The sequence below is a fragment of the Ammodytes marinus genome (genome assembly GCF_949987685.1).
Source record: "Ammodytes marinus genome assembly, chromosome: 20".
Lineage (NCBI taxonomy): Eukaryota > Metazoa > Chordata > Actinopteri > Uranoscopiformes > Ammodytidae > Ammodytes > Ammodytes marinus.
The window spans coordinates 20261025-20281576 of NC_137224.1; the positions used below are offsets into that span (position 1 = coordinate 20261025).

The 20552-nt window shown below is 42.5% G+C and overlaps 1 protein-coding gene across 1 annotated transcript in view; it reads right to left on the reverse strand.

The window, feature by feature from the left end:
* Positions 1-19747, reverse strand: part of grid2ipb (glutamate receptor, ionotropic, delta 2 (Grid2) interacting protein, b) — a gene marked incomplete at both ends in the record, with an annotated part of 37427 nt that extends 17680 nt beyond the window's left edge. Inside the window, 7 exons of the mRNA XM_080049087.1 lie at positions 1344-1413; positions 3281-3366; positions 6495-6782; positions 17034-17188; positions 17618-17947; positions 18498-18751; positions 19663-19747. Of these exons, the coding sequence (XP_079905213.1) occupies positions 1344-1413; positions 3281-3366; positions 6495-6782; positions 17034-17188; positions 17618-17947; positions 18498-18751; positions 19663-19747 (1268 nt within the window). The remainder of the gene's footprint in view (positions 1-1343; positions 1414-3280; positions 3367-6494; positions 6783-17033; positions 17189-17617; positions 17948-18497; positions 18752-19662) is intronic.
* Positions 19748-20552: the final 805 nt, after the last annotated feature.

The following is a 20552-nucleotide window of genomic DNA, read 5'->3' on the forward strand; positions in this document are numbered from 1 at the left end:
CCAGTGTAAAATTGTGATCACGTGAACAAAGATTCTGTTGAAAACCTCCGAAGAACCTTATAAGAGGTTAACATCTTTTGCAACAACACAAGCTGAGAGGATGACTGTACAAACAAGTGATTATATCAATAGTACACATTTCTCATTTTCCAAACAGCATATGTATTCTCACGTTGTAAACACCACACTCAATGTGCCCACATATCTTCTGCTTTTCTTTCATTCTCTCTTTATTCTTTCTGGTGTTTTGCTGATCACCTCCCACTGCTGCAGCACTGTGTTATCGGGGAGAGCAGTGAAGATTGTACAGCAGCAATCAAATCAGTGCATAAGGACGACATTGGGACAGACTGCGATTCTTCTTCACTCTAAAGCACTTTGAGTGGCCTTGTGTTTGAATTGTGCTATATAAATAAACTTGCCTTGCCTTGTCACATGGCTATCAAGGTGGCAGAATGAATAATGTTTATTTACACAGCACTGTATATATGTATTGGTTGATACAGCCTGTTGGCCTTACTTGCTGGTCTCATATAGGTAAAATTGTACGCCCACATTTCTCATTTGCAGCCCCACACTCACAGAGGCAGAAAGTTAAGAAGTTGAAAAGTCCACAAAATAATGCTGACTACTCCCACAAGAAAAGCTTGGTTCACATCAAGGCGGTGCTCATGTGCAACGCATACTATAATGTATAGGCCTACATCATTTACCTACAAGGACATGCATTTCAATGGTTCAAGGAAATCATTTTGACTTAGCAGTAAGACAGCTCCATTGCTTGTCCATTTTGTAATATTTTGCACTAGAATTTTGTACTAAACAAAAGAATGTGTGATTGGTGCACTCCAGAGGTGTTAACAGGTTAAAATGAAGTTTTTGATTCTTATGTTTGTTTTTAACAATACAATCTCCCATCTTTTTCTGGGTCTTTCACGCTGGGATCACAAATTCTTCCAAGAAGCAGAGGGGGGGGGGGGGGGGGGGGTTTGCATTGTGATTATATATTTTGTCAAGCTATTTTTGAAGGGTTTCATGGCTTAGAGAGAATGCAGACGCACACTACATAGACTGCTCCTAGGCTGGAAAAACCCCAGCAGCTCGGAAAAAAAACAGCAAAATAAGGATTAATGAGAAAAATGTAACCAAACCAAAATAAAAGCTCCCTGTGCTGTTTGATGCATGATGTGGCAGACGGAAAGATGATTTTCTCATATTGGCAGAAACACAAACCCTGAAACCTCTAAATATATATACTGCCTTCAGTTCAACCACAGAAGGCACAGACAAACTACTACAAAAACAACTGCTGCTAATAATAATATTAACAATGAATTACAAACCTCATGTCCAGTCCATTGAGGAAGAGGATACGGTCGCCTGTTTTCAGTCCACATTCCTCAGCAGGACTGTCTGAGAGGGAGACAGAGAGAGATGGCACACAAAACTCAGAGACTTAAGACAGAGCATGACACTATTAGCTCAGCAGGGCTAACAAGGTGCACTGAACAGACAGGGGGAGAGATGGTGACTCATGTGAAGCTGTCAATCTGTAGTATGGCATCCAACACAGTCCACGAACAACCAGATGATCGCAATGACAAGCTGTATTACGCAATGAAACTGCTGTCAAGGGGAATCTGCACTGTACCCTTCCACCATCGACTCTTTATCAGTCAACTCACACCAAATGCCATGCCGTTTTTTTTTTTTTTTTGGCAAAACTTCAGATGGAACAAATTCTCTGTGTGATAATGTGGCGCGTGCTGCCGCTGACTTGGTCACATTAGCATGCCACGAGACAGACGACTCGAAATATCATGGAGTTTGCGGTTCACTTCTGTGTTCTCAGATCACGATGAGTATTACACGCCATCCACCCCCACTATCTCCATACCAACCTCCATAAGGCCCCACTGAGTCAGGCGGCGCGGCTCGGGTCAACACATGATGGTGGTGGGCGGGAACAGTGCTGTCATCATCACATAAACACACACTCACAAACACCACACACACACACACACACAGACGCACGCACGCACACACACACACACACACACACGCACACACAGACACACACACACACAAACACACAGACACACACAAACGCACACCTCCCTTCTCACAAAGGAACCAGGCATATTCCCTGAACAGTAACTCCACAGCTTTGCTTTTATTTGGGAGAGCAATAGCAGTTAATTAAAGAACTTTTAACTGCAATTTACTGCTGGAATAAAAAATTAATAAAAAATGAAAGCAATCATCATGTTCACCAGTGGCAATTACCCCAACACATTTAAAAAGGTTAGCTGTTATTACTCTTATTGAAAAATAATTCAGCTGTGGCGATAGCCTGATAGCAGGTACCCAGAACTTACTGATTAAAAAATGATTGCTTACCTGAGGAAACCAATAAACATGGCTTTGGAGTTGTTTTACATGTTTTGATGTAAATCAATATATAAAAAAAAAAAAAAAAAAAAAGCGCTTTGTATCAACACCAGATGCTGGAAATGGTCTACTACAGTAAAACTGGACAATAAGAGGGTTAAATGAGATGATAAGGAACACGCTCTGTTCACTTCAAGCCACATACAGTAGCCACTTTACTGAGCTTAACCCGAAGACTGGAAACTGATAACAAAAAGTAAGGACTGTGTGATGTTCACGCAAGATCTCGTTATTTATTTTTCACAAAGGTTGAATTTGCTTGACCAAATCATCAATTTCTACTTAACAATAACACATCATGAGCATATGGATTAGCATTTTAACATGATTGTATTGTATTGGACACACACAAAACATGAATAAAATAATTGATAAACTCCCAAACTCCAAAGTTATTATGACTGCTTTTTTTTTTGGAAAACTACCCCTCCAAAACCCAAATAAAAGTGTGTGTTTACTCCCGAGATGTAACTGCGTAGTACTGATTGATCGATTGCTCTAGTCTTCTGATTGACTGAACAGCACACAGCCCGTTCTGAGTGTTTTCCTCTTATACCATCCTCATGACTGAGTCACACTAATCCACTTCCCGGTACCACTCATAATCACACACACCTCCTGAGCACCTTCAACCCTGCAGCGGCGGGCTCCACAACAGACTCAACCGCCTACGTAAAAAAAAAACTCACATCCACCCCTCTCACTCCCTCTCTAGCCGACACAGAACAATGTTTGGGTGGTTGGAAGCGCCATACACATGCAGAAGATGCAGGCAGCTATCAGGACAGGTAGCTGCTCTGGGCTTCATCATGTGGGTACAGTATAATACCTGGGATAACAGCGTCAATGCAGACAGGAGCGTGACCTCGCAGCGTGAAGCCAAAGTTCCTCTTCCCCCTGTAGACACGTATGATCCTGGGCGAAAAGGCAGAAAGTGATTATTACTTATTATATCAATGCAATATAATATACATTTGAGTGTAAGTTCACAATACAAAATGGAATCTACCATTTCTAGGTAATACAAAATATCCTATTTGTTGTGGGGTTTTTGTCACCACTGACAAAAGCTTTGCAGATTTTTTTATTTTTTTGTATGTTAAATTCATATGACTTTGATTCAAAAATGGAAAATACATTCACATCCAATCTGTCCTTGTAAAATCCCCTCAACTTTCAAATGGTTATGGTGACACAAACTAAAGATTCCCTTCCTTATCGATTTCCAATTATCTCTTTGATCAATAGATTAATAGATGGGCCATAAAATGCCTAAAATGATGAAAAAATGCCCACAAAGTGTTTCATCAAACAGAATCCAAAACTAGCAGATACTCAGTTTGAAATTATATTAAACAAATTAAGGTGGCAGAGTTTCACATCTGAGAAGCTGGAATCAGTTACTGTTCAGCACTCGATCCATTAAAAAGATCAGTTATTGAATGAATTCTAACTTGTTTCAATTGGCTGAACTACCCTGAGCAGCCAGCCCAGATGTCACCTGCTGCTGTGCACAAGGCTTCACTATTGTTTTGATGTGTCAGGTGGGCGGTGAACAAGTGTGGAGATCACGCTCATCTTCACTGCAGTCCATCTTTGTGATTTGTGCTGATCACATTAACAGAAAACCCCAACTAATGCATCTTCAGCTCCACATGGTTTCATTCTACAGGGTCTGGCCTGTCTATATGAAACTACTTCATACTAAAAAACAACGGTGCACAGTGGAACCTCCCGATTACATCAAAGAAACGTGCCGTGTCTTTCCAAACGAGTTGCCTTGGAAACCACTCAATGGGATGCTACCCCCACATGTAAACAGGGGGAAGAGAAAAAAACAGACGTATACAATTTTCTTATAGCGGCGGTGACTGGCTATTATGTAAGACAAGCCAAATGCAGATTGGCACATTGGGTGCTGTGTGTGTGTGTGTGTGTGTGTGTGTGTGTGTGTGTGTGTGTGTGAGTGAGTGAGTGAGAGAGGAGGGTGTTGGACTGTGAAGCCACTGGAACATACAGTACGCAGCAACTGCCTTATAGCGCTCTTGACAAACTGCTCAAGGCCTCTTCCTGATTCTACACACCAACTGCATACTGTCACAGTTATTATGATGAACATGCGTATATATTGTACTTAACATGAGTTCACCTCGAGATAATAACCAGATGAATCAATCAGTCACTACTTGATAAAACCCACAGACGCCTCCGCTACAGGCTCATTGTGCAGCAGTTACAATATTGGCCTGAATAGACAATCGCCAATCAATAGTGATCGAAAAAACTAAAACATACTGTTTATCTGGCGTTTGTATTATTTCTGTGTCCGTGCCACTTACTCCATTACTTGATGTATCTCCCTCTCTCTAACACAATCAGCTATTGTTATGCCACCTGCCAATACCATCACACTTGACATATTCGTCCGCATATATTTACCTTAGTCTGTGTGGGAGTACACAGCCACCCCCTGTAATCCCGCGCTAAATCCACTACAGGTGTTATTAATTTGACAGTCAGTGTGTAAGTGGGTGGAGCGTGAGCGATAGAGGTTGAATGGTAATGGACTCTACAAACATGGCAGGATTAACACGTCGAATAGGTGAAGAGATTGTTGTATCAGTTAATAAGGAGCTAAAGATGGGGTTACTAGGTTAAACTATAGAAAAACACGCCTGAGCACTAACCTAAATCAGGGGTCTCCAAACTTTTTTCACTGAGGGCCACATACAGAAAAATCTACGAAGGGCCGGGCCACTTTGCAAAAATAACACATTTATCAGGACATGTAGCTGCTCTGATGTTTAGTTTCATAGTGTCTTCGTAAATTGTAATCCTTCTTCACGGCAACACTTTCCTTGCACATTAAACAGACACATTTCCCCTCTTGTTTATATGCCAATGATACACCCAGTGTTTTCTGCCTTTGCGTCCAATGTCCAGCAGGGTGAACATAGTATCCAGCCGAGGTCCCGACCCTCCTAGGGGGGTCCGGGGGTATGCCCCCCCGGGAGATTTTTTTAAGTTTTTAAAGCGAAATGCATGAATCTGGTGCACTTTGAGAGGGAAATTAAGAGGCTAAATCTGAAGAATTTTGTATGAAAAAAAAATGGAGACACTGTGTCAGATGAATTAGAAGCTATTGGAGAAGGACGCATAGATTTTCCATAATAATATTAATTTAAAATAAAATATTATGCAGGGTCCTCTGGGATGGGCTTGTTGCTCATTTTCTTTTATGGGACACATTTCTCTGTAATATAATGAGTGCATTTAAATTATTTAAAAATTAAAAGCGCCATATTACATTATATTTTTAAAATGTGCCACGGGCCAATCAAACAGTGTTTGACACACCTGCACTAGTGGGTTAACTAAGAAATGCAAAAAAAAATAAAAAAAAATAAATTCAAAGGGCCATATTACATTATATTTTTAAAATCGGCCGCGGGCCAATAAAAATCGGGCCGCGGGCCGCATTTGGGGACCCCTATTCTAAATGATAGTGTAGGGTGTTAACATGTTTGTTTGTTTATTATATATATATCTAATTTAATCTGTTTCATACACATACTGTACAAACATCCTGTCTGTAACAGTCTGTGAATAATAAAGTCAATCTTCAGCTGCTACATTTACATGTGTTGAGATGAACCTGTTGCTAGCCTGCTTGTCCTAAAGTAAACAACAACAACAACACAGCACGTGAAACTGAGCCAAAGGACTCAGTTATCATCATTAAAAAAAGAAAAAAAGAAAAAAGAAAACATGGTTCAGAGTCTCATATACAGCTCTGGAGCAGAGACCACTCCAAATCTCTCGTTTGACTATTTATAGGCATATGCTTGAGCAGAATGACCATTTTGGTTTTTATTCTACAAACTCTACTGACAACATTTCTACCAAATTCCTCATATACAGTACATGTCGTCATTAAGAGCATTTATATTAAGTACTGTTAGAGATGAGGATTTAAGAAAAAATATCCAGACTGGTCTCTTAATTAGTTTTTCTTTCCAGAGCTGTATATTTGCGCAGCTCACCTCTGGTTGGGTGCGAGGGGTGGGTGTGCCGGTACCCCGCCAGAGACGGACTTCCTGAAGCCCCTGTCCCTCTCCGCATCGCCCCTCCCTCCCGGCTCTCCGTCCCTGGGCACGGAGCTGGCGCGCTTGGAGCCGTGGTGGCGCTCGGCGTGGTCCTCGCTCCGGCTGCGTCTCAGCCTGCCCTGGTGGTGGGGCTCACTGATGCTCTTGCTGCGACAGAGCCGGTTGATCACATTCTGCTGGACGGCCTCGTCGAAGCGCTGCCGGTGCTTCTTGGGCACGAAGATTCTGGAGAACATGGTGACATGTGAGGGAAGGGACGGGGGGGGGGACGGGGGGTAATTAGTTTTCTGTCCACAAGAGTTCCCTCATAAAAGAGAAGAAAAAAAAAGAAGAAGAAGAAGCAGGTTGGATCTACATCACGGATCCGCTGTGAGCCCAAAAAAAAACCTTGTTTCCAGTGTAAAGACAGCAGCCAACTCAAACATCCATCACGAGTAAGACCTGCTCCTTGTTCAAATTCAAATCAACAGGCTTCTACCCCCTTCAAGACTCACATACAAAGGAAAGAAGAATAAAAAAAAGCCCTTGACAAATAGGTGAGGACTCTATCCCTCTGGAAAAGGCTCTTTCTTTGAGGAGAGAGACGGAGAGGAAATCTTGGCATCACTCCGCTGCTCGCTGCTTGAGGCTCACTGCTGCAGCGTGAGGTACCAGAGCCAGAAAAATAGCAAGAGAGAGAGAAAGGTGTGGGAGTGAGCGAGCATGGGATTTCTCCTCTGCTCTCTCTCTCTCTCTTTCTATCTACAGTAACTCATTCCCACTCTCTCGTTCCCTCCCACACTTCCGTCCACGCCTCACATCTGTGTCACCCCTGTGAGTGCAAGCACAGAGCAGGAAACTGTCATTATATCATTGACCTCGGAAATGGTCGATTCTCTCTTATTGATGAAGACACTCGACCCACACCATTCATTATTCACTTTTAGCTACAGTATATAGGGTTAAAGAACAACTCCATTTTATGATAAAAAGATTAACTTTTCACCATATACTAACAGCAACACGGTTTTAATAAAACCAGCTCCATTATCTTATATTTCCTTAAAGGGGTGATCCAGAGATGTAGTATTGCACTTCAAAAACTTTGTGGGACTTATGAAAGACCCATTTAAAAACGAATGGTCCAAATTTGTACAAAAGAGGCTGAAAAATACTGACTTTCATTCCATGGTGTTGGTCAAGCGCCAATAAAGCTGGACACTACAGTTCCCATAATACAAGAGGGAAACAGCTAGGCTGGCTGCAATGGAAACAAATCTAGCTACCAGCACCCCTAAATATAACTAATTAACACAGTATGTCTATTTTGTTTGACCCGTACAGAACCATCTCACGTCTCCACTCTGTAGCTTCATATTTAGCATAGTACAGAACTTCTCATCCATCTCTTGTCAATAAAGTGAATAAGCGTTCCACAAAATGTCAAACCAATTCTTTAACAGATTTGCTTCAGCAATTGTTTTGGGATAATTTCCATTTTACTCTGGGGTTCGGTTTAGTCTTAAGTGTTAATATACTAGCACAGATGTTAAACGTGGTTTGATAACCAAAAGGATAATCTCTCTTTTGAAGGGAGCCAAACTCTTCAAACGTTACCTTTTTTTAATTTAACCACAGAGGCCAAAGTTCCAATCTGAAGTGTTCAAACACAAGCAGCACTACACAGTGCCACAGACAAATTTTGTCCAGAACCATGAAAAATATAGAGCTTCAATACCAAGCCCTACTGAACAGACTAAAACGTCATAGAGGGGAGTATTGTAGTCGTGAATGTTATGTGCTGTTCTGTCTGGAACTCTGGCTGTTGTTTACCAATCCACAGTGCAGACAAACGGAAGACAAACAAAATGAGTCGTCCCCCCCCCCACACACACAAGCAATGACAAAGGAAAACAACTTTGCATTATGATTCAAATGATAAGAAAGCGCTGCCGGGAGACGAGGCAGCCACCCACACACAGTTTAACTGGGAGGGTATTCATGCTCTGCCCCTCTCACAGTAATCCTAACTTGCCCGTCAGTAAAATAAAAAGTTGATCAGTTTTATAGTGGGCACGAACAGTGACGTAACTGCTCTCCTGGGTAATATGTTTTGGAAATGGTGGCCTCAACAGAAACGATTCTTATCTAGACATTAACACAATAGGATTCTTGAGTATAGGTTTAAATTCAGAGTGGAAAATGTTAAAAAAATTAAATTAAAATCAAAGCAGTAAATTACAACACCTGTTGACCTCCTAAACTTCTTTGTATAAATCACTTTGACATTTTGGTTAACACACTTATTGGCTTTGTAGCCCAGATCTAGTTCAGTCTTTACAGTCAAATGTGCAGCTAACCACCAGCATAGCTTAGCATAGACTAGAGAGTGAAAACAGGAGTAAGCAGCTAATTTGGTGCTGTCCAACACCAATGAGTTGCTGGTATAGGCGGAGAGTTTGTCATTTTAGACAGAGCCACGCTCGCTGCTCGTATTTGGCTAAGCTAAGCTAATTTTTACCATACCTTGATTCATTTTCACCTTAAACAAGAGATCACTGGCCTAGACACAGTCATAGTGTTACTACGTTATTAAGACAACTATGGACCTTATATGTTCACACACAAGAAGACTTCCAAATATAAACAACCAACATGCCCAATATATTAACACCATGGCTTTTTTTAAATGAAATATGTGAAACTTACACTGCACCAAAAATACTAGCTCATACACTAAGCCATTGTGAGGTTATTGATTTGATATCATGTTTGGTTTAATCACAGTGACATTAAAATCCAACTGAGAGCACAGTCGGAACACAGATTTTTACACAAACTACCTCTTTGATTCCCACCTACACCACCAGTCTGTTGTGTTCTGACCATAGACTAGCTCGTGTGCTAGCTCAGATGAATCAGCCCAAAGCAGACTGAGTGTAGAAAAAAAACAAAAAAAGAGCAGCCAGCGCTTGATTAATTAGCAACAAACACACTGATAGAGATGATGCTTGGAAAAAAACCCAACGTTGACAGCTAAATCAAGCAATTAGGACACATTCATTGTACATGAAGAAAGAGGGAAGGAGGGAGAGAGAGAGAGAGAAAGAGAGAGACACAGAGATTTCACAGCGATCTTGAAGCCTGGCCACGGATCCTCCTTGCCTGATCAGGAGTTTTCTTAATAAGCTATTCAGGTAAACATGGAGGACCTTCAGACCCCGTGCCGTTCCTGCCACGCCAGTAATGAAGTCTCATTTACATGTGGAATGGAAAAGGTCAGAGCAGTTCTGTTAATAGCCCTGCTCATGTGTATGAAGAGCTCCTAAAAAATAGAAAGGAAATGCACTAGAGATGTTAACTCTTTTGAACTCTTCAGGTGTATAGATATACAGGTCCTTCTCATATAATTAGCATATTGTGATAAAGTTGATTATTTTCCATAATGTAATGATAATAATTGAACTTTCATATATTTTAGATTCATTGCACACCAACTGAAATATTTCAGGTCTTTTGTTGTTTTAATACTGATGATTTTGGCATACAGCTCATGAAAACCCCAAATTCCTATCTCAAAAAATTAGCATATCATGAAAAGGTACTCTAAACGAGCTCTTAACCTAATCATCTGAATCAACTAATTAACTCTAAACACCTGCAAAAGATTCCTGAGGCTTTTAAAAACTCCCAGCCTGGTTCATTACTCAAAACCGCAATCATGGGTAAGACTGCCGACCTGACTGCTGTCCAGAAGGCCTTCATTGACACCCTCAAGCAAGAGGGTAAGACACAGAAAGACATTTCTGAGCGAATAGGCTGTTCCCAGAGTGCTGTATCAAGGCACCTCAGTGGGAAGTCTGTGGGAAGGAAAAAGTGTGGCAGAAAACGCTGCACAATCAGAAGAGGTGACCGGACCCTGAGGAGGATTGTGGAGAAGGGCCGATTCCAGACCTTGGGGGACCTGCGGAAGCAGTGGACTGAGTCTGGAGTAGAAACATCCAGAGCCACCGTGCACAGGCGTGTGCAGGAAATGGGCTACAGGTGCCGCATTCCCCAGGTCAAGCCACTTTTGAACCATAAACAGTGGCAGAAGCGCCTGACCTGGGCTACAGAGAAGCAGCACTGGACTGTTGCTCAGTGGTCCAAAGTACTTTTTTCGGATGAAAGCAAATTTTGCATGTCATTCGGAAATCAAGGTGCCAGAGTCTGGAGGAAGACTGGGGAGAAGGAAATGCCAAAATGCCTGAAGTCCAGTGTCAAGTACCCACTGTCAGTGATGGTCTGGGGTGCCATGTCAGCTGCTGGTGTTGGTCCACTGCGTTTTATCAAAGGCAGGGTCAATGCAGCTAGCTATCAGGAGATTTTGGAGCACTTCATGCTTCCATCTGCTGAAAAGCTTTAAGATTTCATTTTTCAACAAGACCTGGCACCTGCTCACAGTGCCAAAAACACTGGTAAATGGTTTACTGACCATGGTATTACTGTGCTCAATTGGCCTGCCAACTCTCCTGACCTGAACCCCATAGAGAATCTGTGGGATATTGTGAAGAGGAAGTTGAGAGACACCAGACCCAACACTGTGGATGAGTTTAAGGCCGCTATCGAAGCATCCTGGGCCTCCATAACACCTCAGCAGTGCCACAGGCTGATTGCCTCCATGCCACGCCGCATTGAAGCAGTCATTTCTGCGAAAGGATTCCCGACCAAGTATTGAGTGCATAACTGAACATAATTATTTCAAGGTTGACTTTTTTGTATTAAAAACACTTTTCTTTTATTGGTCGGATGAAATATGCTAATTTTTTGAGATAGGAATTTGGGGTTTTCATGAGCTGTCATAAAATCATCAGTATTAAAACAACAAAATACCTGAAATATTTCAGTTGGTGTGCAATGAATCTAAAATATATGAAAGTTCAATTATTATCATTACATTATGGAAAATAATCAACTTTATCACAATATGCTAATTATATGAGAAGGACCTGTAAAAGATATAATTAAAGCCAAAACAATTCGGTTTATTTGAGGCAGATATAGATATTTCAGATATTAGAAAAGCGATTTTTGACTAATTGAAAATTTCTTTTGATACTATTTAAGTATTCAAGTGTTGTGACAATGATATTTAATAAGCAGAACATTTCCCAATTGAAAATTCAACTTGTCAGCGCTTTCTGATGGACAAAATGCTTTTTCTAAATGGTGATATTTGCCATGCCACTCTAGATCTACTCTGTTTATTCAAAATCTCATTTGACTTTGAGTGTGAGTTTCCTTTTTTTAAATCAACTCATGTTGGGAGCTCATCTCTTAGTTTGATGTAAATATGATGTATGACATTAGACATATTCTCCACAAATGATACACTGTGGTCTATACAAACCCAGTCCAACTATTGCTGCTGCTCTGTAATGGAAGCAGATACAAACACCGCTAAAGCTCATCATCTACTATAAACTAAAGACCGAAGGTGTACTGCCCTGCAAAGCATGTCTTAAGTCAGCCATATAGAGAACATAGACATAACTCATACATTTCCAACTTCAGTGGATTATTTTTGACACCTTTCCCTCAACTGCTGTATTTTTCCTGACTCACAGAACACTTCAATGGCTCGCAGCAGGTGATATTTGAAGAAAAATATCTCATTTATGATGTCATAGTGATTAGTGAGGTCATCAAGGTAAATATTGGCTTGGGAGAACTTCACAGGTGTGTATACAAGCAGGTAGCGTTGAATACATTTTTTTTAATCAACATGCATTATGGGAAGTGTAGGATCCAGGGGTTTGGGGGTTTGGATTATACTATGGGCTTAAAGTCAGGATATTTCGGCCTCTGCTGCTTCAATTTTGACAATTCTTTTTTTAATCTGTGGCTTACCCTGCCCACAACTTTGTGGAAGTGAATAATCAAATAATTGGAGTGCCCCTTTAAAAACAACTCTGTTTGAGAGTTTAAAGTTTGTTTGACCTCTAATGGGAGTGGTTTGGCCTCAACAAACTTGTGCTTTGACGCACTTGTAACCACACCAAACAGTGACGTCAGAGTGTGCTGAGACACTTTAGGGTACCCTTCTACATCACTGCAGGGGAAAGACAAGAACACATCTAAAACTGATTTGTAACGAATCCCAAGATTAACTGTCATTTTGTTGAACTGGCAACACTGAGCTAGTACACAAATATTTCCTCACATGCAGCCTCCTTCTTGTGGGGAAAAATGCAAAGCTGCAGTTCTGCAAGTCTTCTTTTTAATAGTATTCCAAGATGCTAAAATGACATTACCATTTACCCATAGTGGCTTAAAACCTCCTGCTATACTTTAAAAACATACACCTTTTTTTTTTAATTGTATGCTATCAATTGTAGAGTAGCTGCCACTTTTAGAAATTGGTACAATTGGTACAATTTTTGGAACAAATCTGTTCAGTTAAAGATAAATAGGCCACATATTCTTAGCCTGCTGTCACTGTCTCTGCAGATTGCGGATGTGGTTTCAGGACTACATCTTTCTGACAGCAGCCTGAGCACAGACTACTGGCTAAAAACGAGCAGACTCCCCCCCGAGATATAAATAAATGTTCTGTAGTGATGTAGGTGTAGCAGCCCACGCAGTCCCTGTCTTTTTGTTTTTTTTTGCACTCCTTTGCTATTTATCATCACTTCTATGTCTCTGTCTCACACACAGATACAGTACGTGCCTGTGTGATGATGTTTTTGGTGTGTATGTGTGTCTGTGTGTTTGTAGCTAGTGCTGTCAGCACAGCAGTATGTTTTTTTTAAATGCAGATGTGTATCCACGGTTTATGCACAGCCATCTGTTGAAACAGCCACCTCATCACAGAAAGTTTTTTCTCATCAACTCTTGGAAACTAAATGAGTCCTCTGATTTGACCTCGTTTATAAGGAACTGAGATCTATAATTATCTGACGGAGGGTTGTGGAGGAGGACGCAAAGCAGGGAAGAAGAGACGGATTTCTAAAAAAGGGAGGAATGACAAGCAGAAAAAACTACAAAGCGGAGACCTCATTTCATTTTTAGATTGTCCAGATGTGGCGTAAATGCTGTTGAGTGTGCTAAAAAAACATAGAGAAAGTGTTTTTTTACATGATGTAGTTAGCCTGCTTCTCTTGCACACTGGCCAAGAAAGTCAATAAGGATAAAGCCAGTGGAATGTAAATATATTAATGTTATTATTATGACATGGTTTTAAATCTGTTAGGGGCATCACTGGGTGGTCAGCCATATTAGATCCATTAGTAGATGTGTCTTTTACAGACAGACCGCAATGCTGTTAGCTTAGCTAAAAAGCTAAACTTTCATGGAAGGTCTATTGCAGGGACATATTATAACAGGTCTATTGTGCTTTTTGCTCTTTATCCTGAACATGCTGCTGACATAATTCTGCTATCAAAGATAAACGGACTGGGTTTTTTTTATTGATGGAAAGAGATGAGTCCAAGTTATGAATGTGCTGGCTTTAATACAGCTAGTGACCATCACCTATTCTAACGAAAACAGTTAGTGAGGCCTGTGTGAGCTGCTGATGTCAGTTTCTCTCATCTTGTGCAGAGTGTGGCAACCCAGCAACAGTAGCTGCAAACCAGCAGCAGACACTGACTCCTGTTGTTAACATTAAACACCATCATTATCAGCACAATGGAAAGAGAAAGCTCTGCACACAGCATGCACTGTAGGTCAGGGGGAGCAGATTATTTAGAGACCAACCATGATCAAAATCATACCGCTCTTTGTCTCATTTATTCACATATTACAACCAGCCTAGTAATAAACAGTGACATGGTTTGGTTTCCAAGGTAGACCTGCTTTAAAAACCAAAATCTTTCTGAATACAATGTTGCCCATGTCTGTAGTGCAGTTACTGGAAAACAACATGTGTGGTACAGGAGAAAGTATCTGCTATTTGCAGAGAAGACACACACAGACCCAGTATATGTCGGCAGATAAAGTTTTAAAGGAATATTCATGCACAGCTACATGTATGTAAGCAGACACATACAGTACGTAGGCTAAGTATGCACCCTCAAACACATGGCGGGAGATTACATCCTAGAAGCAGAGCATCACTCACCATAATGACAATGGCACAACCGTGTGCCTTTGTGTTCCTAACTGTGTGACAACTAGCAGTGTCCATCCAAGTGAGGTCGCATCACATCAAATTACATGGACACACTGTTAAGCAGTGAATTAATGAATGATAGGTCTGAAGGCAAAATTGCCTCCAAGAAAGCTTTGAATATTAACAGGGGAATGGATGATTTTTCACGGTTAAAAAAAAACAGAGATCAAACATCAAAAGCAATTACACTGATGGCACTCTGTGGAAACCGCGCAGGTGCCAGACCAACACCTGCACTGTTCTAAAATCAATCAAAAAGCAATATTCAACTGAAAAAGAAAGGGAAAGGTGTACTCACCCCAGACAATTCATGGTTCAATAGCTGTCACACATGGCTCAGTAATAAAACTAAACCCAAACACTGAGTTGCATCATGTACTGTATCAGACACACCTACTGCTGCTTCAATGCAGCTGCTCAGAGGGGGATAAAATATATGGTGGGACGGTGGTGCATGCGGGAGGCTGTCTGTACCGAATGTCAGGGGAAACCGGTCACCACAGAGAGAGAGAGAGAGACAGAGAAAGAGGGAGAGGGACTGACAGAGAGAGAGAGAGAGAGATAGAGAGAGAGAGATAGAGAGATGAACAAAATAATGAGAAGAAAATCCATCAGAAAACCCCTCAGAGAGAGAGGGGGAAAGAGAGTTGTGAGATGAGGGGTTAAGGGAAAAAACATTATTTAAATACCAACGAGGAATTTTGAGTTGATGTTAATTATTTATAATCAGTTTAAAGCTGGGGTGGAGGATTTGGGGAGAAATTGGCAGTTGGGATAGAGATTCGAATCCAAATACCTCAACCGCTCCACTTGTTCTCTTTGGTCCCTCCCCTATGGTCCCTCCCTGACACGTTCTACACCAACAACGTTGTGCCAAAGTGAATGGACTGTCCCAACAGCCAATAAGAACAGAAAATCGGAGCCTCGCTCTGATTGGTCAAAGTGTACAGCTCATGTTGACTTTGACCAATCAGAAATCACATACCCCAGCTTTAAGGCAGAAAAATCACATCTCCTAAAGTCACTGTAACAGAACTACTATAACGCTGACATCATAGTGATAGAAATCCTCATAGTGGTATATTAACACAGCTTAAAAATAGTTAAAAGTGGTGTAGTAGTGGAGGATGCCAGTGTAGTAAGAGAATAAAAGGGTTTGATTGGCTGTACTTGTGGAAGAAATGCTATCTGTGGACAAAACTGTCTGGGGGGTTTAGAGAAAGGCAGGAGCACCGGTCATGTGTGCACAAAGACAACCAAAATGGTTTAGTTATTTGGCGTTATTCCATTTCATAGTAACACACTGCCACACACCTACAAAAAGATGAAAGACAATGGTTGGGTGTAGCTCCAGGTTTTTTTCCAACCGACTTTTTTCTTTCAGATACAGAGCCACCAGAATTAAATTTAGTTTTTCATTAAGCGAGTACTCGACTAATTCTGTCTGTGGCTCACCATCACACACTCACTCCATGCTGAGAATTCAGCTCACTTTGCCAATCCCCCTATTTCCCCGATAACAACTCTTGAGCTTGGGGCCCCTCTGCGTCTCTCATTCTCACTAACACAGATGACACTTTAAGGAATTTGTAGGGTCAGTGCGGATTTAGCCCGACCTGGCAGATGGGGACCCCAACTAAACCTGAAGTTTAGCTCTGGAAAAGCAGGCGAGACCCCCCCACCGCCCCCCCCCTCCCCCCACCCCCTCTCTCCCTCTAATCCATCCTGCAACAGAACGAGTGACGGAAAAGCCTGTTTAGGTTTGTCATCGTGAATCAAATCCCTGCAGATTATTTTTTTACTTTTCACCGGGGGCTTGAAAAGGACAAGCACAGGGGGGGGGGGGGGGATATGTGTGGGATGCAAAACCAATAGTGGGAGTAATGATCAAACAACACTGGGAGCTTTGCTGTATCACGCACGCACGCACACGCGCAAACACACGCACACACACACACACACACACACACACACACACACACACACACACACACACACACACACACACACACACAGACTGCAGTAGCGGCTGCATTGCTTCCTATGTCCTCGGATCACAGCCTGTTGTGGGAAGGTAACGACAGCAGAGAATGACGGGAAACATGGCGAGAGACAGAGGGGGAAGACATGACAAGAAGGTTCCTCCAGCAATATTCAAAAGACAGATGATTTGCTTACATGAAAATGTGTCTCAGAAAGCCCAAAAAGAATGTGTTTTTATATGGTCAAAGCTTGACCACTTTGCTACATTTTGACATGGTTCCAAAGGGTGGATTAGAAGAATGATGCCCTCCACAGTCATTTATTTGTTAGTATATTTGGCAGTCCATTGTTTTGGTCCTTACCTGATGCTGGAGAGGAGCTGTCGGTGCTCGTCGGTGGCCAGTATTTCGGGCAGGACCGAGGCCAACCACTCCACTCTCTTCTCAGCCGCGTACTGCTTCAGCACGGCAAACAGCTTCTCTTTCACTTCGGGTTCCTCACCTAAGATCTGCTCCACCTGACAAGAGAGATGAGACACAGTGATGTTAAGAGGCTGGGAGCAGGTTGAGTCCAAGCTGGTTAAACTGTAGTGGGTTTTTACCCAGTGCCGGGTCGTAACAATAACAATGTGTCATCTGAAGTCACTTTCATTTTCCTGTATTATCCCTGTCCTTTCAGATTTTTTTTCATGCACTATACTACTGTTTAAAAAGGCGTACACATGTGCAGTGTATGAAACTCCACAAATGAATCAACTGTTAAGAACAGTACTACTACGACCATTTGCCTGATTTAAAGAAAGAAGTCAATATTCACGACTACATAAGCAAAAGTAGAAATTTGTGAGATTGTGGTTTGATCTGAATTTGATTGGCAGTATAGAATCTCCTTAGCGACATAAAAGGGAACATCCATTGACTCTTCATTCTCAAACTTCATACTGTACCTTCCTGTTGAACTCCAGGGCTTTGTGTTTACGGTCCAGTCCGGCCCCCTCTCCACCACACTGACTGTCCTCTATGCTGAGGCTGTGTTTCTGCCTGGGGCCCAGACACAGCACCCCCAGACGCAGTGTCCGGCCCTGGGAGGACTTGATCAGCGCCGCGGCCGTCTCGTGCTGCCGGACGGGGATGCCGTTGACCTCCATGACGTAATCCCCGGCCCTCAGGCCAGCGCGGCCGGCTGGAGAGCAAGGAGAGCAGTCCTCCACCAGCAGGGGGCAGTCTCCAACGATGGTGAAGCCAAAACGACCGTCGGGACCCGGTACGATGTCCATCTGTAATGCAGGAGGAAAATAAATATGAATTATGGATATATTTGAAGACTAGACCATACCCCCCAATGGGTTACCATTACTTCACTATAACATGGCATGAACTATAGGGCTGGGTACTGGCGAGGACTTCTCGATCGCATCCTGATACATGGGTCACGATATGATATAAGGCGATACGATGCATATAGCGATATTAAGCTTTGTGTTTGGAAGGGGCCGCTCTTATTTTGTCATCCGTGTCGGCCATGCTGCTTCAAGCTTTCACTCTACCACAACACATGGAATGCCTCCCCCCCCCCCCCCCCCCCCGCAATTCGAGGCAACTACCCATACTGCGACATCTACATTAGCAGATGTTGTATTTCACAAACCATTTACAGCGAAACAATTATTTTTCCTCAAAATATTGATTTTTGGAGTTGGAACTCGTTACAGATATCATGAAAATAGATAACACGATATATCGCAGAATGGATTTTTTTTTAGCACAGACCTAGCATAGTCATACATATGCATTATTGCTGTGATGGATTAAAAAAAGCCGTGAGACCTGCTGTATGCGGGACACCACTCCGATGCTGGGCGGGATGTTCTTCTGAGTCTGGGCGATGGTGATGATAGCTTGGGGGCCCAGCGTGGACACGTTGTGGCCCTCGATCTCCAGGACCTGGTCCCCGGCCTGCAGCCCCGCCATGTGGGCACTGCTGCCTTCCTCCACACACAGGATGTAGCTGGGTCCAGTCCCGCCCAGCAGGAAGCCAAACTCCTCAGGCCAGCTTTGGTTGGACGACGGCATGCTGAGCACTTCAGGGGAGGAGAAGACAGGACAGGTGAAAATAGAAAATAACGTTGGAGGACCAAAAAAAAAGGAAGTAAGATTTAACAATGGGGGATATGTAGGGTCTTATAATGACGGGCACTTTGGAGCTTCACTTCAGAGATAAAAGTGTGAGATGATAAGACAGCATGCTGAAAAACATAAAGCAAAAACACACTTACCAACAGCCAATGCATTCCAGTCTATCGACATTTCATAAAACCACCTTTGGATCAAATAATCCTCTGTGTGTTCTAAGAAAACTCCAATTCTAGGCATTCATGCACTGTCTCTTTACCTCCCGCTATCTCCCGTGTCTCAAATTGCACTAGGTAAGAGTGCTGCTCATCTGCAACCCCTCTACCCTGAACCATGACACACGCCCTGACCTGGTTCACAAACGCCAAAGCAGCCAATCAAATGAAGCCATCGCAGAGATTGTGACCTTAATTAGTCTGGGAGACAAAAGTTCCTCAAGCAATTTGTTCTTTTTTTATTTTACACACTGCACATGCAAGCCCATCCTGTTGAATTATAATTATGCAATCAAGGGTGACAGAGCACACCACTCACTGCACCTCTAAACAGGTAAGAGATGCAAATGACATTCAATAACAACTAAATAAGGGAATTTTGGCAAAATAAAAGGCACTTGTGGCACTTTTAGGGCCAAAAATTGGACTGAAATATAAAACTGGGAATGAACTAATCCACATACAAAAACACCTCTGATTTGACAAATAGTTAATTACAAAAAAATTGACAAGTTGGGCCTTGCTAAAAATAACCAACTGTTACAGCCCCTAACTCAGCTGGAAGCTAATGATGTGCTCCTCAGCCTCCCGTAGCCACGGCAGGATTCACACAGTTGGAACGAAGCTGGTTAAAAAAGACTTACAGAAATCTTTAGCAGGACACCGAGGGCCGCGTTTGCTCTGCCGAAAAGAGTATCTGCCTTTTTTGTTTTGCAAAAACTTCTTCATCTTGAAATGTCAAATAGCAGGGGGGCCTGCTAGCGGCCTGGTATCCAATGTGTCTTCTCAAATGTAATGCTTTTAAAAAAAAAAAAGAAGAAGAAGAACAAGAAGAAGAAAAAAAAACTCCCCCCTGATCACTCAACCTCGCCCCATTCTTCCACCTTGAAACCACAGCAGTGTCCTCGTGTGCAGAGGGGGTGAGTGTGCGTGAGAAGCGATTGCAGTGCCTCTGTGTGAGTGTGTCAAGGAGTTGCGTCCTGCGTCTCATCTCTGATTCATCCTAGGGCCACAGCAGCCCGCTCGCACAGTGTTAATCAGAAAAACTGGGACGCGTGCACCCGCGCACCTCGGTTCCTTAATAATTCTCTCTCCAAAAAGGCTATTGTGAGGCCTCATTCTTCTATAAATACACCGATGTGTCTTTTTTCCTCCTCCCCCTCCTCTCTCGGCTACAGTGGCTCTCCGAGGGACCGCCACTGGCCCAGAATCACTCTGAGTCGATGCGAAGGAAGCCTGATGGGTCCTAATTGGAGCGTATGCTTGCCTGGGATTGTGTTTGTCCATGTGTGCATGTTTCCACGTGTGAAAATGCTCACTCCATTGAGAGGGAGCAGGGGGGCAATTTAAGACTTTAGCCTGTGGGATTAGTAGGATTATGAGCTGAATCTTCAGCACCCCTCCACCCAGACCCCTGTCATTAATACTGAGGAACACATGCTCCCCTCCCTTTATACTGACTGTACAGAGAAACCTTATACTGTATGAATAGGACATGTATTATCTGGGGATAAGTCCGAATGTCAAGACACAG